At 37.9% G+C, this 14,166-nt stretch overlaps 1 protein-coding gene across 6 annotated transcripts in view; it reads right to left on the bottom strand.

Annotated features, from left to right (window-relative positions):
• LOC117400624 (rho GTPase-activating protein 28-like) overlaps positions 1-14,166 on the bottom strand; it is an 89,903-nt gene that overhangs the window by 17,634 nt on the left and 58,103 nt on the right. For all 6 annotated transcript variants that reach the window (XM_059022028.1, XM_059022024.1, XM_059022025.1 and 3 more), the window contains 2 exons: positions 7,984-8,180; positions 6,738-6,952 (listed from right to left, as the gene is read on the bottom strand). In XM_059022028.1, coding sequence (XP_058878011.1) covers positions 6,738-6,952; positions 7,984-8,161 — 393 coding nt within the window. In that variant the 5' untranslated portion in view covers positions 8,162-8,180. The remainder of the gene's footprint in view (positions 1-6,737; positions 6,953-7,983; positions 8,181-14,166) is intronic.

The raw sequence follows: 14,166 nt of genomic DNA, 5'->3' as shown, positions 1-14,166 counted from the left end.
AGCAATACATGGTGTAATCTTGAATGAAATGGAGACAAACCAGAAATATAACAAACTGGAAAAAAACAGGTTGAAGGACTGCAAACATCTGTGTATGAGGGAATATTGGAATACGAAAAAAAGTGAACTGACCTGAGGACTGTTTACACACACACAAATGATTGTTCTTATAACTATTCTATACAGCTTTAGTGTTAATATAGGTTACAAAATCAAACCATAATTGATCTATTCATTGGCAATTTAATTGAAAAGACGGAAACACTTGATGAAGAGAGTCGCTGGGGTATGTAGCTGATTTGCAGCAGATTGGAATTCTGAGAGGTGCCTGGCTTATGATTTTTTCAAGCATGGCATGAAGTCTATATTCAGAATAAAGAACAGCAGAAACTCAATATAATACAGTTGATGTCATGAATGAGGTTTTGTTTGTTATGTGTCATGGAATAGAGCCGGTGAAATTGGAACGGATTGTCTGAAAGCTCCTCAGCATTAGCAGTCCATAACCACACCATAACGTTATACATACAGTTACAATGGAAGACACATTCCCATGCAAGAGGCTTACTGTATGTTTTAGCACAAATACACACATATAAACATACCACATATAAAAGTAATGATGCAATTAAAAAAAAAAAAAAACATTCATACAACTGCTGTTCCGTGACTCCCCCCCCCACCCCCATTCCCTGACCTTGAGTAAAATGTGGAGTCCCATATCTGTATTTTGACACATTAACTGAAATTGTATTCAATTAACAAATGTGTTCTGTTAATTGAATGGACTTGTCATTTCAAAGTTTTCCTCGAACTACACAGTTGTAGTCTAAGCTCTGTGTTCAATAAAATCTATTCAAAGAGTTTAAAGTGAAAAGTGTATGGTCAGGCAGATAACACTGGAATGAGCTGTTGACATAGGAAAAAATTACCCTGTATCAGCTGGAGTACTGCAGGTATGGTGGCCATCAACCAGTGCCTGCCAGGTTTCCCTAGCAACATGCTTACACTGATGTCATGCTAACATGGAAAACATGATAAGGAAAGATAAAAAACCTTTAAAAAAAATATTTATTTCCACTGAAAATGAAATCTACTTAAGGGTAGGGATTAGACAAAGCATTCCTCTCCTGCATATAAAATTGCATTGAACCCTACAAATAAGAAGAAGAAGAAAAAGAAGAAGAAGAAGAAGAATATGGGGTAAAGGTAGATTTATAGCTCTATTGTAGTCAGTAAACCAAACCATGGTCTTTGTAAGGTGGCCATTCTGTAAGCTCTTGTAAACACTACACAAATATAAGGACTGATACTCACTGTAAATATTTGTTTTCCTTTAAACCGACGATTCTACAAATACGAATTAGTCCCAAATCATAGACTTTTCTGAAGGTTAAGGGAAATCCTGTCAGTTATTTATTTTTTTTAATTTAGTCATTGCCAATTATTTTTTATTATATTCTCCCCAATTTGGAAATGGACAATTATTTTTAGGCTCAGCTCACCGCTACCACCCCTGCACTGACTCGGGAGGGTGAAGACGAACACACGCTGTCCTCCGAAGGGTGTGCCGTCAGCCGACCGCTTTTTTTCACACTGCGGACTCACCATGCAGCCACCCAAGAGCTACAGCGTCGGAGGACAACGCAGCTCTCGGGCAACTTACAGGCAAGCCTGCAGGTGCCCGGCCAGACTACAGGGGTCGCTGGTGCACGGTGAGCCGAGGACACCCTGGCCGACCTAGCCCTCCCTCCCCCCGGGGCGGCGCTCGGCCAATTGAGCGCTGGAAGCTCCCATCCTCGGTCGGCAAAGGAATAGCCTGGACTCGAACTTGCGATGTCCAGACTATAGAGCGCATCCTGCACTCCACGTGGAGCGCCTTTACTGGATGCGCCACTCGGGAGCCCTAGTCCTATCAGTTCTGAGAGGGAAGTTTTCATCGAGAAAAGCATTCCTTTTAAGAAAAATCCACCCGCTCAAATCAAACTTAGTTCTGCCTAAATACATTTCCTAAAGATGCAGTTTGTGGGAAGGAAAAATCATTTTGGTCTATAAACCTAAAGCTTTTAGGATAAAGCAGTCTTTCACTGGCAAATATGTAGCTATAACAGAAGCCATGAACACAAAAGTGAGTTGTAAGGCAATTCATTGCAAAAGCATGTGCTTACATACATACACTTTGAAACTCATACTTCTGGGAGCAACTCTTTACTATATCTGCTGACTACAAATCATGACACAATGAATAATACTGCGCATTGTAACAAGAAAGAAACTGTAAAACTGAGAATAACTCCTTACAAGACAAATGCTCTGTTACCCACAGACACTGATTTTGACCTTCTCACTTAAAGGGAAATACAACTGTTTTTTATGTCTCCTCAAACATCAAGAACACCAAGGACTCTGATACATAGAAATACACCATACATCTTTGCTTGTCTCAGTCTGGCTCTCATTGACTTTATTACTTGTAGTTACGTCCTCATGAAATTTGGTTTGATATGAGTTCTTTAGCAATACAGAGCACTGACTTGTAGCATCTCAGGTATTCCTATCAAGGTGGTAGTTAGTGGAGTATGCAATGACTTTGTTGTTGGAATTTTGTCATGACCTAGTTAACGAGACACATAACCTCTTATTATGACAAAGCTTTTTTCTCACTACCTGCAACTTTACAGCTGTAAATGTGCATGGTAATTACAGCTTTGCAATGTATTTACCATAGTTTATCATGGGTAGGGCCCTATCAATTCACGGTACATTTTCGTAAATTTCACGGTCATAACATTTTAAAAATCTTAAATTTCATGGTTTAAGCTATTAAATCTTAAATTTCACAGTGGTGTAACAAAGTATGAACATGTAGTTAAAAACGGCAAATAAACATTTAAAGCCTGTAGTTAATAAAGTAGAAACGCTAAAAGAAAATTAAACTGAAATCCAGAGGATCGCTCTATGATTGTTGCGTTTCTGTTATTGTTATTATTAAAAAAAAAATTGTTCTGGTTTTAAACGTCATTGTATGCAACAGTAACTCAAAAAATATTCTGAAATGCTGTTTTTCTCCATTCCCTGTCTCTGCGGTATAAATACATGTCCATATTTAGACACAGCTCTCTCTGCATCCACGGTTTGTTGGAACTGACAGACAGCGCTGAGCTAGGGATGGGACTTTAGCTGGACAATATATCCAGAGGCAACAAAATATAAATGAAAACTCTCTGAAATTACTGACATACTTATTTTATTTATTTTTGTGTCCTGCTGTGTTTTTAATGTATTTTTCTGCTTATACTACTACTTGGTATATATTTGGCTTCCAAATTCTTTTACATAATCTGCTGCATTAATGATTGTAGCACTTTCTGATTTATTTCGGATACTGTAATGATCCCTAAAATTAAGTCTAATTTGACTCGCCTGACGGTACTACCAGTTAAGATCTGTAGGTCATACTAAACCCGCCCCAGATGCCCGTGTCGACCAATCACTGAGTAGAACCCAGTTATTGGCTGTTGTCAAGTGTCAATCAATAAAGCCTGTCCAGTTCATGATGAGTTTTTTTTTTTTCATTAAACTTCATTGGATTTTAGTGGTACACAAAACAGACCAAATTTCACCGTGCAGAATGAATTTCACGGTCTGTGTCATGTTTTTACCGGCTGTGAAATGGGTAGGGCACCAATCATGGGTTTCCAAGAAGTGATAACCATGGCTTTCAAATGCATTTTCTTGTATCTCAGCAACCCTGCTGTGGATAAATCTTCCTGGCGAAAAGCATAAGAGGACGCCTGTACATATGTCACATTTTACAGCTTCTATATCTAGTGAATAACACTTGGTGATAACACTCCTTAAAAACGAGTTGTTCAGAGTATCTGAATCTGGGTATTTATAAGTTCCACCTGTTAAATTACACATTTTTACATACATATGTATGGTGGGTGTAGATTATGGTCATCTCCTTTTTTATAATACCCTTGCTGGGAGATGTACAGCATTTTGATAGGATTAGAGGAACATTAAGGTCCCCTTATCGTGGTGCTGAAGACCTTTCTGCTTGCTTGTTAAGAGAAGAGAACAATATGTAAAATTAATAGAGTGTAGACAACAACTTCCCATTTAATAAAAAAATACTGGGGAAAAGGGCAGCAGTGTGGAGTAGTGGTTAGGGCTCTGGACTCTTGAACAGAGGGTCGTGGGTTCAATCCCAAGGGGGGGACACTGCTGCTGTACCCTTGAGCAAGGTACTTTACCTCGATTGCTCCAGTAAAAAACCCTGTATAAATGGGTAATTGTATGTAAAAAATAATGCAATATCTTGTAGCAATTGTAAGTCGCCCTGGATAAGGGCGTCTGCTAAGAAATAAATAATAAAAAAGGACACAAAAAGAGCAAATAAAAGGAAGATGTTCATGAACATAAAAATAAGAGAAAGCTCCACCTGCCATTGTACTTTCTTTCTGAAGTGTTGATTCATTTTCACAGTGATGAATTGTCTCTTTTAGCCACTATTATTTGACTAAGTATCAACTCACAAAAACAATACATACATTTCAATTGCACATAATAAAGCAGACCTTTGTTTCTTGTCAGTCTCATCTTTGAATATTATAGATCTAATATACTATGTATGCAAAACTTCAAACTGCACGGCACTTCCTAGTTTAATGCTGTGTTGATCTGTGTTGATCTGTTGGTTTTTAAAAGTAATTTTGTATGATATGGGGTAGTATATTAATGTTGTATTCTTTCAGAGAAGAATAGCATGGACTATTTTTGTATTGCATAGCAAGTACATACTTAAATCAATAAAAATTGCTTACTGTAAAAACCTTCTAGGTATTTTTAGTGGATCCTAAAAGGGGGAACAACTTATACATCGGTGTGACCTATAAGCTTTTTCCTGAAATTTTCCTGAAATTGCAATGAACTTGAAATAACCCTTTTAAGAACCGTGATGTCCATGTTCCTGTTTGTCATTGCAAACTTGTCAAGTACTTAAAGGTCTCGGTTTTACAACAGCCATTTAAAGCAGGATTCACACGGGACTAAAAAACAGGTGTCCTCAGAGTTAGTCAAAAGCAGAGGACATCTAGTAACCTCCCAGACGAAGGTTTTTTATCAACGAAAGGTTGTTCAAAATTAAATGCTATGTTGTGGTCAGAGAAGGCATTTTTGTGCATGATTTGTAAACAATGAACCACCCATCCCCAATTTGGTTATGTCCAATCGTTGTGTTTTACTTAACTGTAGAATCTCAGGACAGATCATACCAATTTTAATATTATATTATTATTTGTTTATTTAGCAGACGCCTTTATCCAAGGCGACTTACAGAGACTAGGGTGTGTGAACTATGCACCAGCTGTAGAGTCACTTACAATTATGTCTCACCCGAAAGACGGAGCACAAGGAGGTTAAGTGACTTGCTTAGGGTCACACAAGGTGAGGTGGGATTTGAACCGGGGACCTCCTGGTTACAAGCCCTTTTCTTTAACCACTGGACCACACAGCCTCCCAATATTATAGTTTATTGCGAAGGCTGTTATTGCTTTGAGGTGAGTACCCATGAAATGCTACATCAATTGTAACATAACACTGTGTGGCAGGTTGGCTGTAGGGTTGACGCCAGACCAGGAAGAAGTACTCAGAAACACAAGTAGTGCAAAAATAGATCAGCTATTACCACATAAGCATGGTATACACATTATCAGAATGATTAAAATAATCCTATGACAGAGATCAAATGATTCTTGTTGTTAGATCTCCTTCCCAACCTGTAAGGGCGCTGAGTAAAGGGAACAGAGTCCCTTGGACTGGATGGCCCGACAGTTAATTCCCAGGGTTTAGGCGGAAGTCGGCCATCTAGAAAGGGGACTGAGCTACGGTACACTAAATCATTGACCCAGAAGGTTAAGGGTGTGGCATCCGCGGATTAGAGGAGCGGGTGACATATAAAGGGGACGTAGTGAGGTGATCTGTTCCTTGTGATGGTTATGCTAAGAACTGAAAGGACCGATACTGTGACCGAGTGTTTTGTTTTTTCTGTCTGTCTAAAACATACTGTTTGTTTATTTATTAAGACTAGATGGCTAACACGATCTGGAGTTGTCACCCACCGCCAGCACTAAACCCGGACAACCCTGCACATTGTATCACGGATAAATTGTACTTCACAGCAAGCACGACAGCATGCACTTTGGACTGGTGACAGTGTTTGTATCTTGTGTGTTTACGGGACTGCAACCCATAATTATTCCCTGCACAATACACATCGCTGTGTATCAGTCCTCCTATTATTTACTGTTGGGTCATCAGACCATTTGGATTACAAATAAAACAGAAATCATTTCACCCGTACTTTGTTGTCTGTCTTTTCTTGTTGGATTACTGCACCTGCACTTCACCTGCTCTACTAATTACCACTTTGCCACAAATCCATATAATTGTTTATTTTATTTTTGAATGGCGCTAACACAACCTGATACATTACTCTGCTAACTTGTAGAGCATACTTATGCAGTTTTCTACTAAAATAATTAAAAATAATTAAAAAATACAATAGCAAAACTGTCACAAATAGACCCCACATTTAAAGCTGTAGTTATTGTACAAATGGTACCAGTCTAGTATCTGTTTCAAAGTATGATTAAAACTAGTCAATGTGAAACAAGCAGAACCCAGATACGAAGACTGATAACAATTCTCGTTTTAACAAGCCTCATACTCACTGGGGAGTCTTCAACAGCGAAGATGTCTCGGACATCTCTGACAGGCTTCTTCTTGCGCTGTGTCTGGGTGTAGTTGTCAATGCGCTTTTTGACAACGGCGGCCTGCATGCGGGTCAGAGTTGAGAAGAGGGCCTCAGCAGGCTCTTCCCCCGGCGATCCAGACATCAGTGTGGACAGCCCCGCTTCCTGAAGCCAAGCCTCCTCCAACTCCCCCTCTGCAAAACCATGAAACCAGACCAAGAGTCAACAGCTTCTTCCATCTGCAGGCAATAAACCACTTTGCACTGGTAAACAGTGGCTACTGTTTTATAGCCATTTCCTTCCTATCTTTCCCCTTATTTGAAATATAAAGGTTCCAAAAGTGTTTAAAAACAAGGGATACAGCACCATAATTAAAGTGAGCGCTTCTTTTATGTACAAAACAAATCTTTAATAGTGACCTTACTCCAGCACAGGTTAATACCGATAAGGCTGTTGGGCCATTGTGCCAGAAGGAACCAATATGGAAAACTGTAGTTTCAAAGCCATCCCTACTCCACTAAACCTTGACTCCTGTCAAGGCTTCCCTGTAATTTGCTAACACTGATACTGCATTTAACAACATCCTTTCTTTATAAGTGTTTAGCTGCCTGTTTGTTATTGATCATTTTCATAGGTGAAAAAATAAAGCATTTAAAATAGATCAATAGAATACAAACTGAGAAATTTGAAGAATGATGTGTACGCAGGGGAAACAGTAGTTGCCGGTGGCAATTACAATTGTTAGATCTGGTTGCATTTAAATTTAGGCACTTTTTCTTAAAGAGCAACTTTGTTATGGGTATTAAATACCAGCTTTATATAATGAGTTCTTGTTTTTTAGATGCACTTTGTATCATTTTGTGTTTTGGTCAACAGGGCTCTCAGAAGTGTCCCTCTGCAACACTCTTCCTCTAGTGGATGTAATATTACATCAGTAAGAAACACCAGACAGAACAAATGCAGCATTTCTTACATAGACTAGGGGAAGTACTGCAGGCAGGAGACACTGGTTACACTTTGATGTACTTGGAGGTTAGACATGATTCTGAGAGCTATACTGAAGCCACAGTGTTGCTTTGAACTTTTTTTCATCCTTGTGATGGGAGAAACAGAAAAAAAAAACATTGCCGTCGTGAAGATGCTTCTGATATTTCTTACCATTTCAAAAGTTGCTCTTGAAACTCCTTTACCGCGTCCCAATTGTAAGTCTCCATGACTCGCTTACCATCAGCTGACTTGACCTCGAGCGCTGCATGCTGGTCTTGCCCGTTCTCAGCGCTCTCCTCGATGCTCTTCACCTCGCTCCAGTAATCGTCAATAGAAGTGCTGTCCAGGGACTCCTGGGACACGGAGCGGCTGAAGGACGGGGGGTGCAGTGAGTCTTGAGAGATCATCCTGTCCATCCTTTGGTAGCACACTTTCCTGTGAGAAAGAAGGCTACAGTTAGGTGTCTATCGCTGTGCTGGAGAATGTCTACTGATAGTTGGTTGTGCTGTGTTGAGTGCAGTTATGTCAGTATCTCTGCTAGCGCATATGACAAAGCACAGTCAGTTAGCTTGACTGACAAGATGTCTGTAATGGAGACTGCATGGACCCTGGTTCAAATCACCAACCCTGAACTTATATACTGAAGTATATATGCACCACGATACTGGATCCTCTTCTTATGTACTATCTTTGCACTTTTGCACTACTATGTCATTATAGATATAACTTGTTGCATTCTTAACTTGTTGCATCCTAGTTCATATTGTATTTTAGTATTTTTATTTGCACATACTGTAAACAACACTGTATTTTAATATTAAGCTTGCATTGTTACTGCCCTGTAACACCTGTAGGTCTTGATACTAAGTAAGTAATACTTGAAATGTATTTGCTTACGATTGTCGCCCTAGATAAGGGTGTCTGCTAAGAAATAAATAAATAATAATAATAATAATAATAATAATAAAGGCATTTGCCAAATAAATAATAATAATAATAATAATAATAATAATAATAATAATAATAATAAAGTAATTTCTTGGGTAAATTGTAGCAAACCAAATTTAGTCCACTTCAAATCCCAATTGCAGCATACCAGAAGTTAATCACCAGAGGTAGTTCATCTGCTAAAATCAGACTAAACAAGCTCCTGATTGCAGCGTACCAAATCAGATTCATGATGATCCTGTTCAAGTGGATTAACATAGTACTGTGAAGGATAAGACTAACAGTACGCTTGCTGGTTCTAAGCATGTACTGCTTACGAACATAATTTAGATATTTTATTTAACATCATGTAATCAAAGAAACTACAAAATGATATCGCAAAAGTATTTCATGTTGGATTTAGAAATGTCACATTTTTCAATTTGTCAGTTTTCTGTTTAACGACACATTCGACTTTATGAAGAAAAATTGGAATAAATTCTATAGGGTGATGCCAAGTTAGCCCCCATTATCGGTCTAACTTGTTCCACTGAGTTAAAGCAATTACCGGGATCATCTTCTTGGTACACTGCAATCAGGATTAAATTAGTACAGATTTGCAAGATTTTCTAGTCTGCATTTTAGTCCACATGATGTGGACTAAATCACTGGTACGCTGCAATTGACCTGCAGTGTTTATCCAACTACAACAATAGAGAAATAACAATTTATTGAAGTACAATAAACAAAGCTACTTTAACGGTACACAAGACTGACCTTATAATGCAAACTAATAATTATGATGACATCATAAAACAGATGACATCATAAGAAATCAACAGTTACAAAAAAAGACGTTCAAACCGAGATGCACCCACTGGCAACAGCTGAGGATACAATTTCACTCGAGCAAACCACATGCAAGTCAATCACTGCCTTCAAAAATGTAATTCATGCTCCAAACAGAACATTTCATTTTCTAACTGGCAGCACCGGTTGGTAAGCACAGACAGCTGCAGATATGAATTTATAAATTCCCTTCAGGGTTATTTGGAGGAAAGTCGAAAACAGCTCTGCACAGGACTGCAGCAGTAATAAAGAAAAGAAACCAGTACTGTGAATTGTAGTTCATACTATATAACCTCAATTCTAACCCTAATCATTTTTTTAGGGGCAATTATTTTTAAGCCTCAACAATTTATCATTCAATTGACTGTTTTGCAACTCAAATTCACTACAGCCATTTCCAAGCAATAACTATTTAATGACTCAGAATCGGGTCAACAACCCTGAGGCTATAAATTGAGGGCTACTGCTAAAGTGATAAATATGTTTGAAAATTAGAGAAATAAATAATAAATTACTTTGGGTCAGAATTGGTGGGGGTCAGGGACAGGGACTTTGTCTAAAATGATACTTAAGCTAAAATACTATACACTCGGGCTTAAAATGTATTACCATAATAGACACTTGGTCATTGTAATATGCTGCAGCCATTTCAATAGAACAGCTATAACTAGCATGGCCCATTTTTAGGAACTTGAATACTTCAAGCCTTGGAATCATGGGAAACACAGAAAAAAAAGAACAGACAGAAAATATAATCTGAAAATGTCATCCTGCATGTTTTAGAACTATTACATCTTAGACACTGTTTTCCACATAATGGTGTAATTGGAGGCCCAGTGGCACCATTACACTCTTCATACACGCACCTGTGATTTATTCAGGGTTTACATGCATTAGGGCAGCAGTGTGGAGTAGTGGTTAGGGCTCTGGACTCTTGACCAGAGGGTCGTGGGTTCAATCGCAGGTGGGAGACACTGCTGCTGTACCCTTGAGCAAGGTACTTTACCTAGATTGCTCCAGTGAAAACCCAACTGTATAAATGGGTAATAGTATGTGAAAATAATGTGTAAAAGAAATAAATAATAATAAATAAAATAATGTAATTGTATGTAAAAATAATATGATGTCTTGTAACAAATGTAAGTCACCCTGGATAAGGGTGTCTGCTAAGAAATAAATAATAATAATGAACCTTTATTCAAAGCAGGGTGGAATAGATGTCTTTGCATCGCCAACATGGCTGCTTGCTGCAGTCTAATCTAATTAAGCCACAATACTACCTTGCTTTGATATAACAAAAAAAAAAAACATTCCACTCCAGTCCCAGGTAATGCAATTTAAACCAGCACACACATCAGACAGGTTCAGCCCTTTGGCATTTTGCCGCTTGTGAATGAGAAACTGAAATGGCCTTCCTCGTCCGATACGACTTGCTGGCACAGGGCATTCACATCACCTCCCCCCTGCCAATATGTCCTTGAAAGATATGTGTTCTTTGTCTAGTATTTCAGGTTATTTCCAGTAGGATACTGAGCACACCAAGCAATAAAAATGCAATGAAAGCATTTCCAGTACTGCATGGGGCCTCTGCTATCTCTGGTTATGTCTACAGTTTCATAACTGTGGCACTGTACCTTTTTTACATACTATTTAGAATAGCTTCTCTGATAAGCTCTACAGACTATTAGCAACAACAACAACTGACTGACATGCTTTCCTACCAGCAATATGCTTTGATCATGATCACACTGCTGAGGTAAAATAACCTAGGAAGTGAAACACTAACAGACTTCCTGCACATTGGGCAAGCAAACAAATAACTTTCTTTAACCTAGTGCTGTAGCAGGAGACTATGTTTTGAAATGGTAATTCTGTACATGTTTGGCTTAATATCTGTTTCTTTCAAAACAGCATATTTCAGACCTATATAGCAAATGGAAGTGCACATCATAAGATTTATGACTTATTTTGCCAGTAACAAGCACTTTAATTACCGTGTTTACTCAAATTTAAGTCGCCCATGAATTTAAATACAGACACCATTAACTCAAAGTACTGTACATTAAAGCATCAGAGTACGTCACCTACTATATTACAAATACAAATGGGAAAAGAAAATATGTACAGTACTGTAATTTCAGTATTGAACAACAGTCATTGCAGTTTATGGTAGCTGGGAAAGGGTAAATTACCTTGAACTTTATTTCAGTCTGCTTTATTGTCCTCGTTTGTTTAATTTGGCCAACATGACTCTGTCACGTTCGCAAGCAAAATTAGTGCAAGACAGAAATGTTAGGTTTGAGTTAGGACTTTGGAGTTTACACTAGTGGGGTTCCCGTAGTTAAACCAGGCACAGACCATAATAACAGTGAGTAAGTTAGAGAATCCATCATTACCTTAGTGTTCCTGTTTCTTGTGCTCCTCCAGATAGAGAAAGAAAGATATATATATATAAATGACTGTTCATTTTGAAGCCGGACACGCGTTGATCATTTCAGTACTATGCTGGTAATATTATAGTATTACATAGCCTTTCGATTGCGTCTCCATCTTCTGACACATCTCAGCTGCCGCAGTTTCTCTTTTCTTCAGCAAACAAAATTACTTTTCTTTTAAAAGCTGCATTAAGAAATGTTCATGAAGTTCGCTGTGCAGCCATTTTAATATACCGGTACTGTACCGAGAGTAATATCTGTAGTGGGCAGTACTGTGTACAGTTGGTCTTGTTCAAGCGCACCAGAATAATTGACATGCGCAAATGTAAATTGGTACCCTAACTAAAAACCTCGAATCCAAGTCGCTCCCCCCAGATTTGAACTTGTATTTTGGCCACAAAAGTGCAACTTAAATTAGAGTAAATACGGTATACAATGAGTTTTAGAAATAAAATATTCAAGTCCTAAAAATATCAAACTCATCAACAAAACCTAAAAAAAAACAGCCTAGATTACTAATACTATAACAATAGAATTGCATAACAAAACAACTGTAACTGTATATTTGGTGTTATTTGCATGTCTGAGGAGTAAGGCTGTTTTCTTCTGCTTTATAGAGAATAAACTGGTCTTGGGCTCTCCCCCACCTCATACACAGATATACATGCCCACAGGTGATGGGGCTCAATGCGGTGAACACACTGAGTCCCAAATTCTTTAGCTCTTCAAATTCACTAGACTCCTATAGTAAAATAATGTGCAAAAGGCTGTTGTCTTCATAATAACTTTAAGGACAGTGCATTTTTAGCTTAAGGCTCCATCAATTATTATCTAACATGAAAATGTTTCTTGAATGACGGATGCACTTTTCCAGAGAAACAGCACCAGTGAAATTGCATTTAGCTTACTGAAAATTAGATTAAACCATTTATAAGTCTGTAATGAATCTTAATCATCCTATTACAATAATGGGGCCATTATTTTGGTTAAAAAGTCAGCTCATAATGTCTGTTAATGTCATAATGTCAGGTGGATTACAGATTTTTAAAAAAAATCTTACGGTAACACAAACCAACATTACTCTATAGTAACACAGTTTTGTGTTTTGGAGTTCATGGTCTGTGATCTGTAACAGCTGGTGAAGGAATTCAGGAGAGACTGAAAATGCAGTGAGTCAACAGAATGCACTGACATACTGTGATCAGATGGTCTACCACAATCTAAAATGCTATCAAAGTATAATTTCTTCGCTATTTACTTTCATTGGGATTCCAAATCCTCTTAGGACCATGTACAGTTTTGATAAACAAACATCACAATCGGTCTAATTTACAGGACAGCACAGCCTATGAGAAATAAGATACTGTACAAATTTAAACAATTACATATATCCGTTTTATTGTAATTTAATTAGATGTATACACATTATTTAGATATTTGTAATGTATATATATAAACATGATATTAATGTTGTCTTATCTGCATACACAAACACAGCCATTCCCCAACATCCATTTTGAATTCCCCTGCTGCCTCTGCATGCTATTGAGCCTAACAAGATAAAACTTTAGGAAGAGTGTATCCCCAAAACACTGCTGCATAATAGAGGATAATAGAGCATCAAGTAAACTCAGAGGCAACTATCCCCCTTGCTTGTACAAAATAAAAGACTTCTTGTTTATCCACACAGGAATATATCTCAATGTAGGAATATATCTCTAGCTTTTGTTTTCATAATGGCACTCCTGGAAGTAAAAAAAAAAAATGCTATGGCAAGTTCAAAATGTAAGCCTAGGGTTTAATACATTAATATGCTAATTTTGAAATTATTTTTTGACACAGTACTTGGATCGTAATGGGCCTATTTCTAAATGAAACAGATGGAGAGACACATCGAATGAAAATGTTACACTCTCCTGTAATTATTATATTTCTTAGAAGACGTCATTATCCAGGGCAACTTACAATTGTTACAAAATATCACATTATTTTTACATACAATTACCCATTTATACAGTTGGGTTTTTACTATAGCAATCTAGGTAAAGTACCTTGCTCAAGGGTACAGCAGCAGTGTCCCCCACCTGGGATTGAACCCACAACCCTCCGGTCCAGAGTCCAGAGCCCTAACCACTACTCCACACTGCCACCCAATAATACTTGTCACAGATCATGCCTGTATAGACTATTAAACCACTGACAATTCATCT

The sequence above is a fragment of the Acipenser ruthenus genome, chromosome 4 (genome assembly GCF_902713425.1).
Source record: "Acipenser ruthenus chromosome 4, fAciRut3.2 maternal haplotype, whole genome shotgun sequence".
Lineage (NCBI taxonomy): Eukaryota > Metazoa > Chordata > Actinopteri > Acipenseriformes > Acipenseridae > Acipenser > Acipenser ruthenus.
The sequence above is the reverse complement of the archived record's forward strand: the minus strand, read 5'-3'. Positions and strand labels throughout refer to the sequence as shown.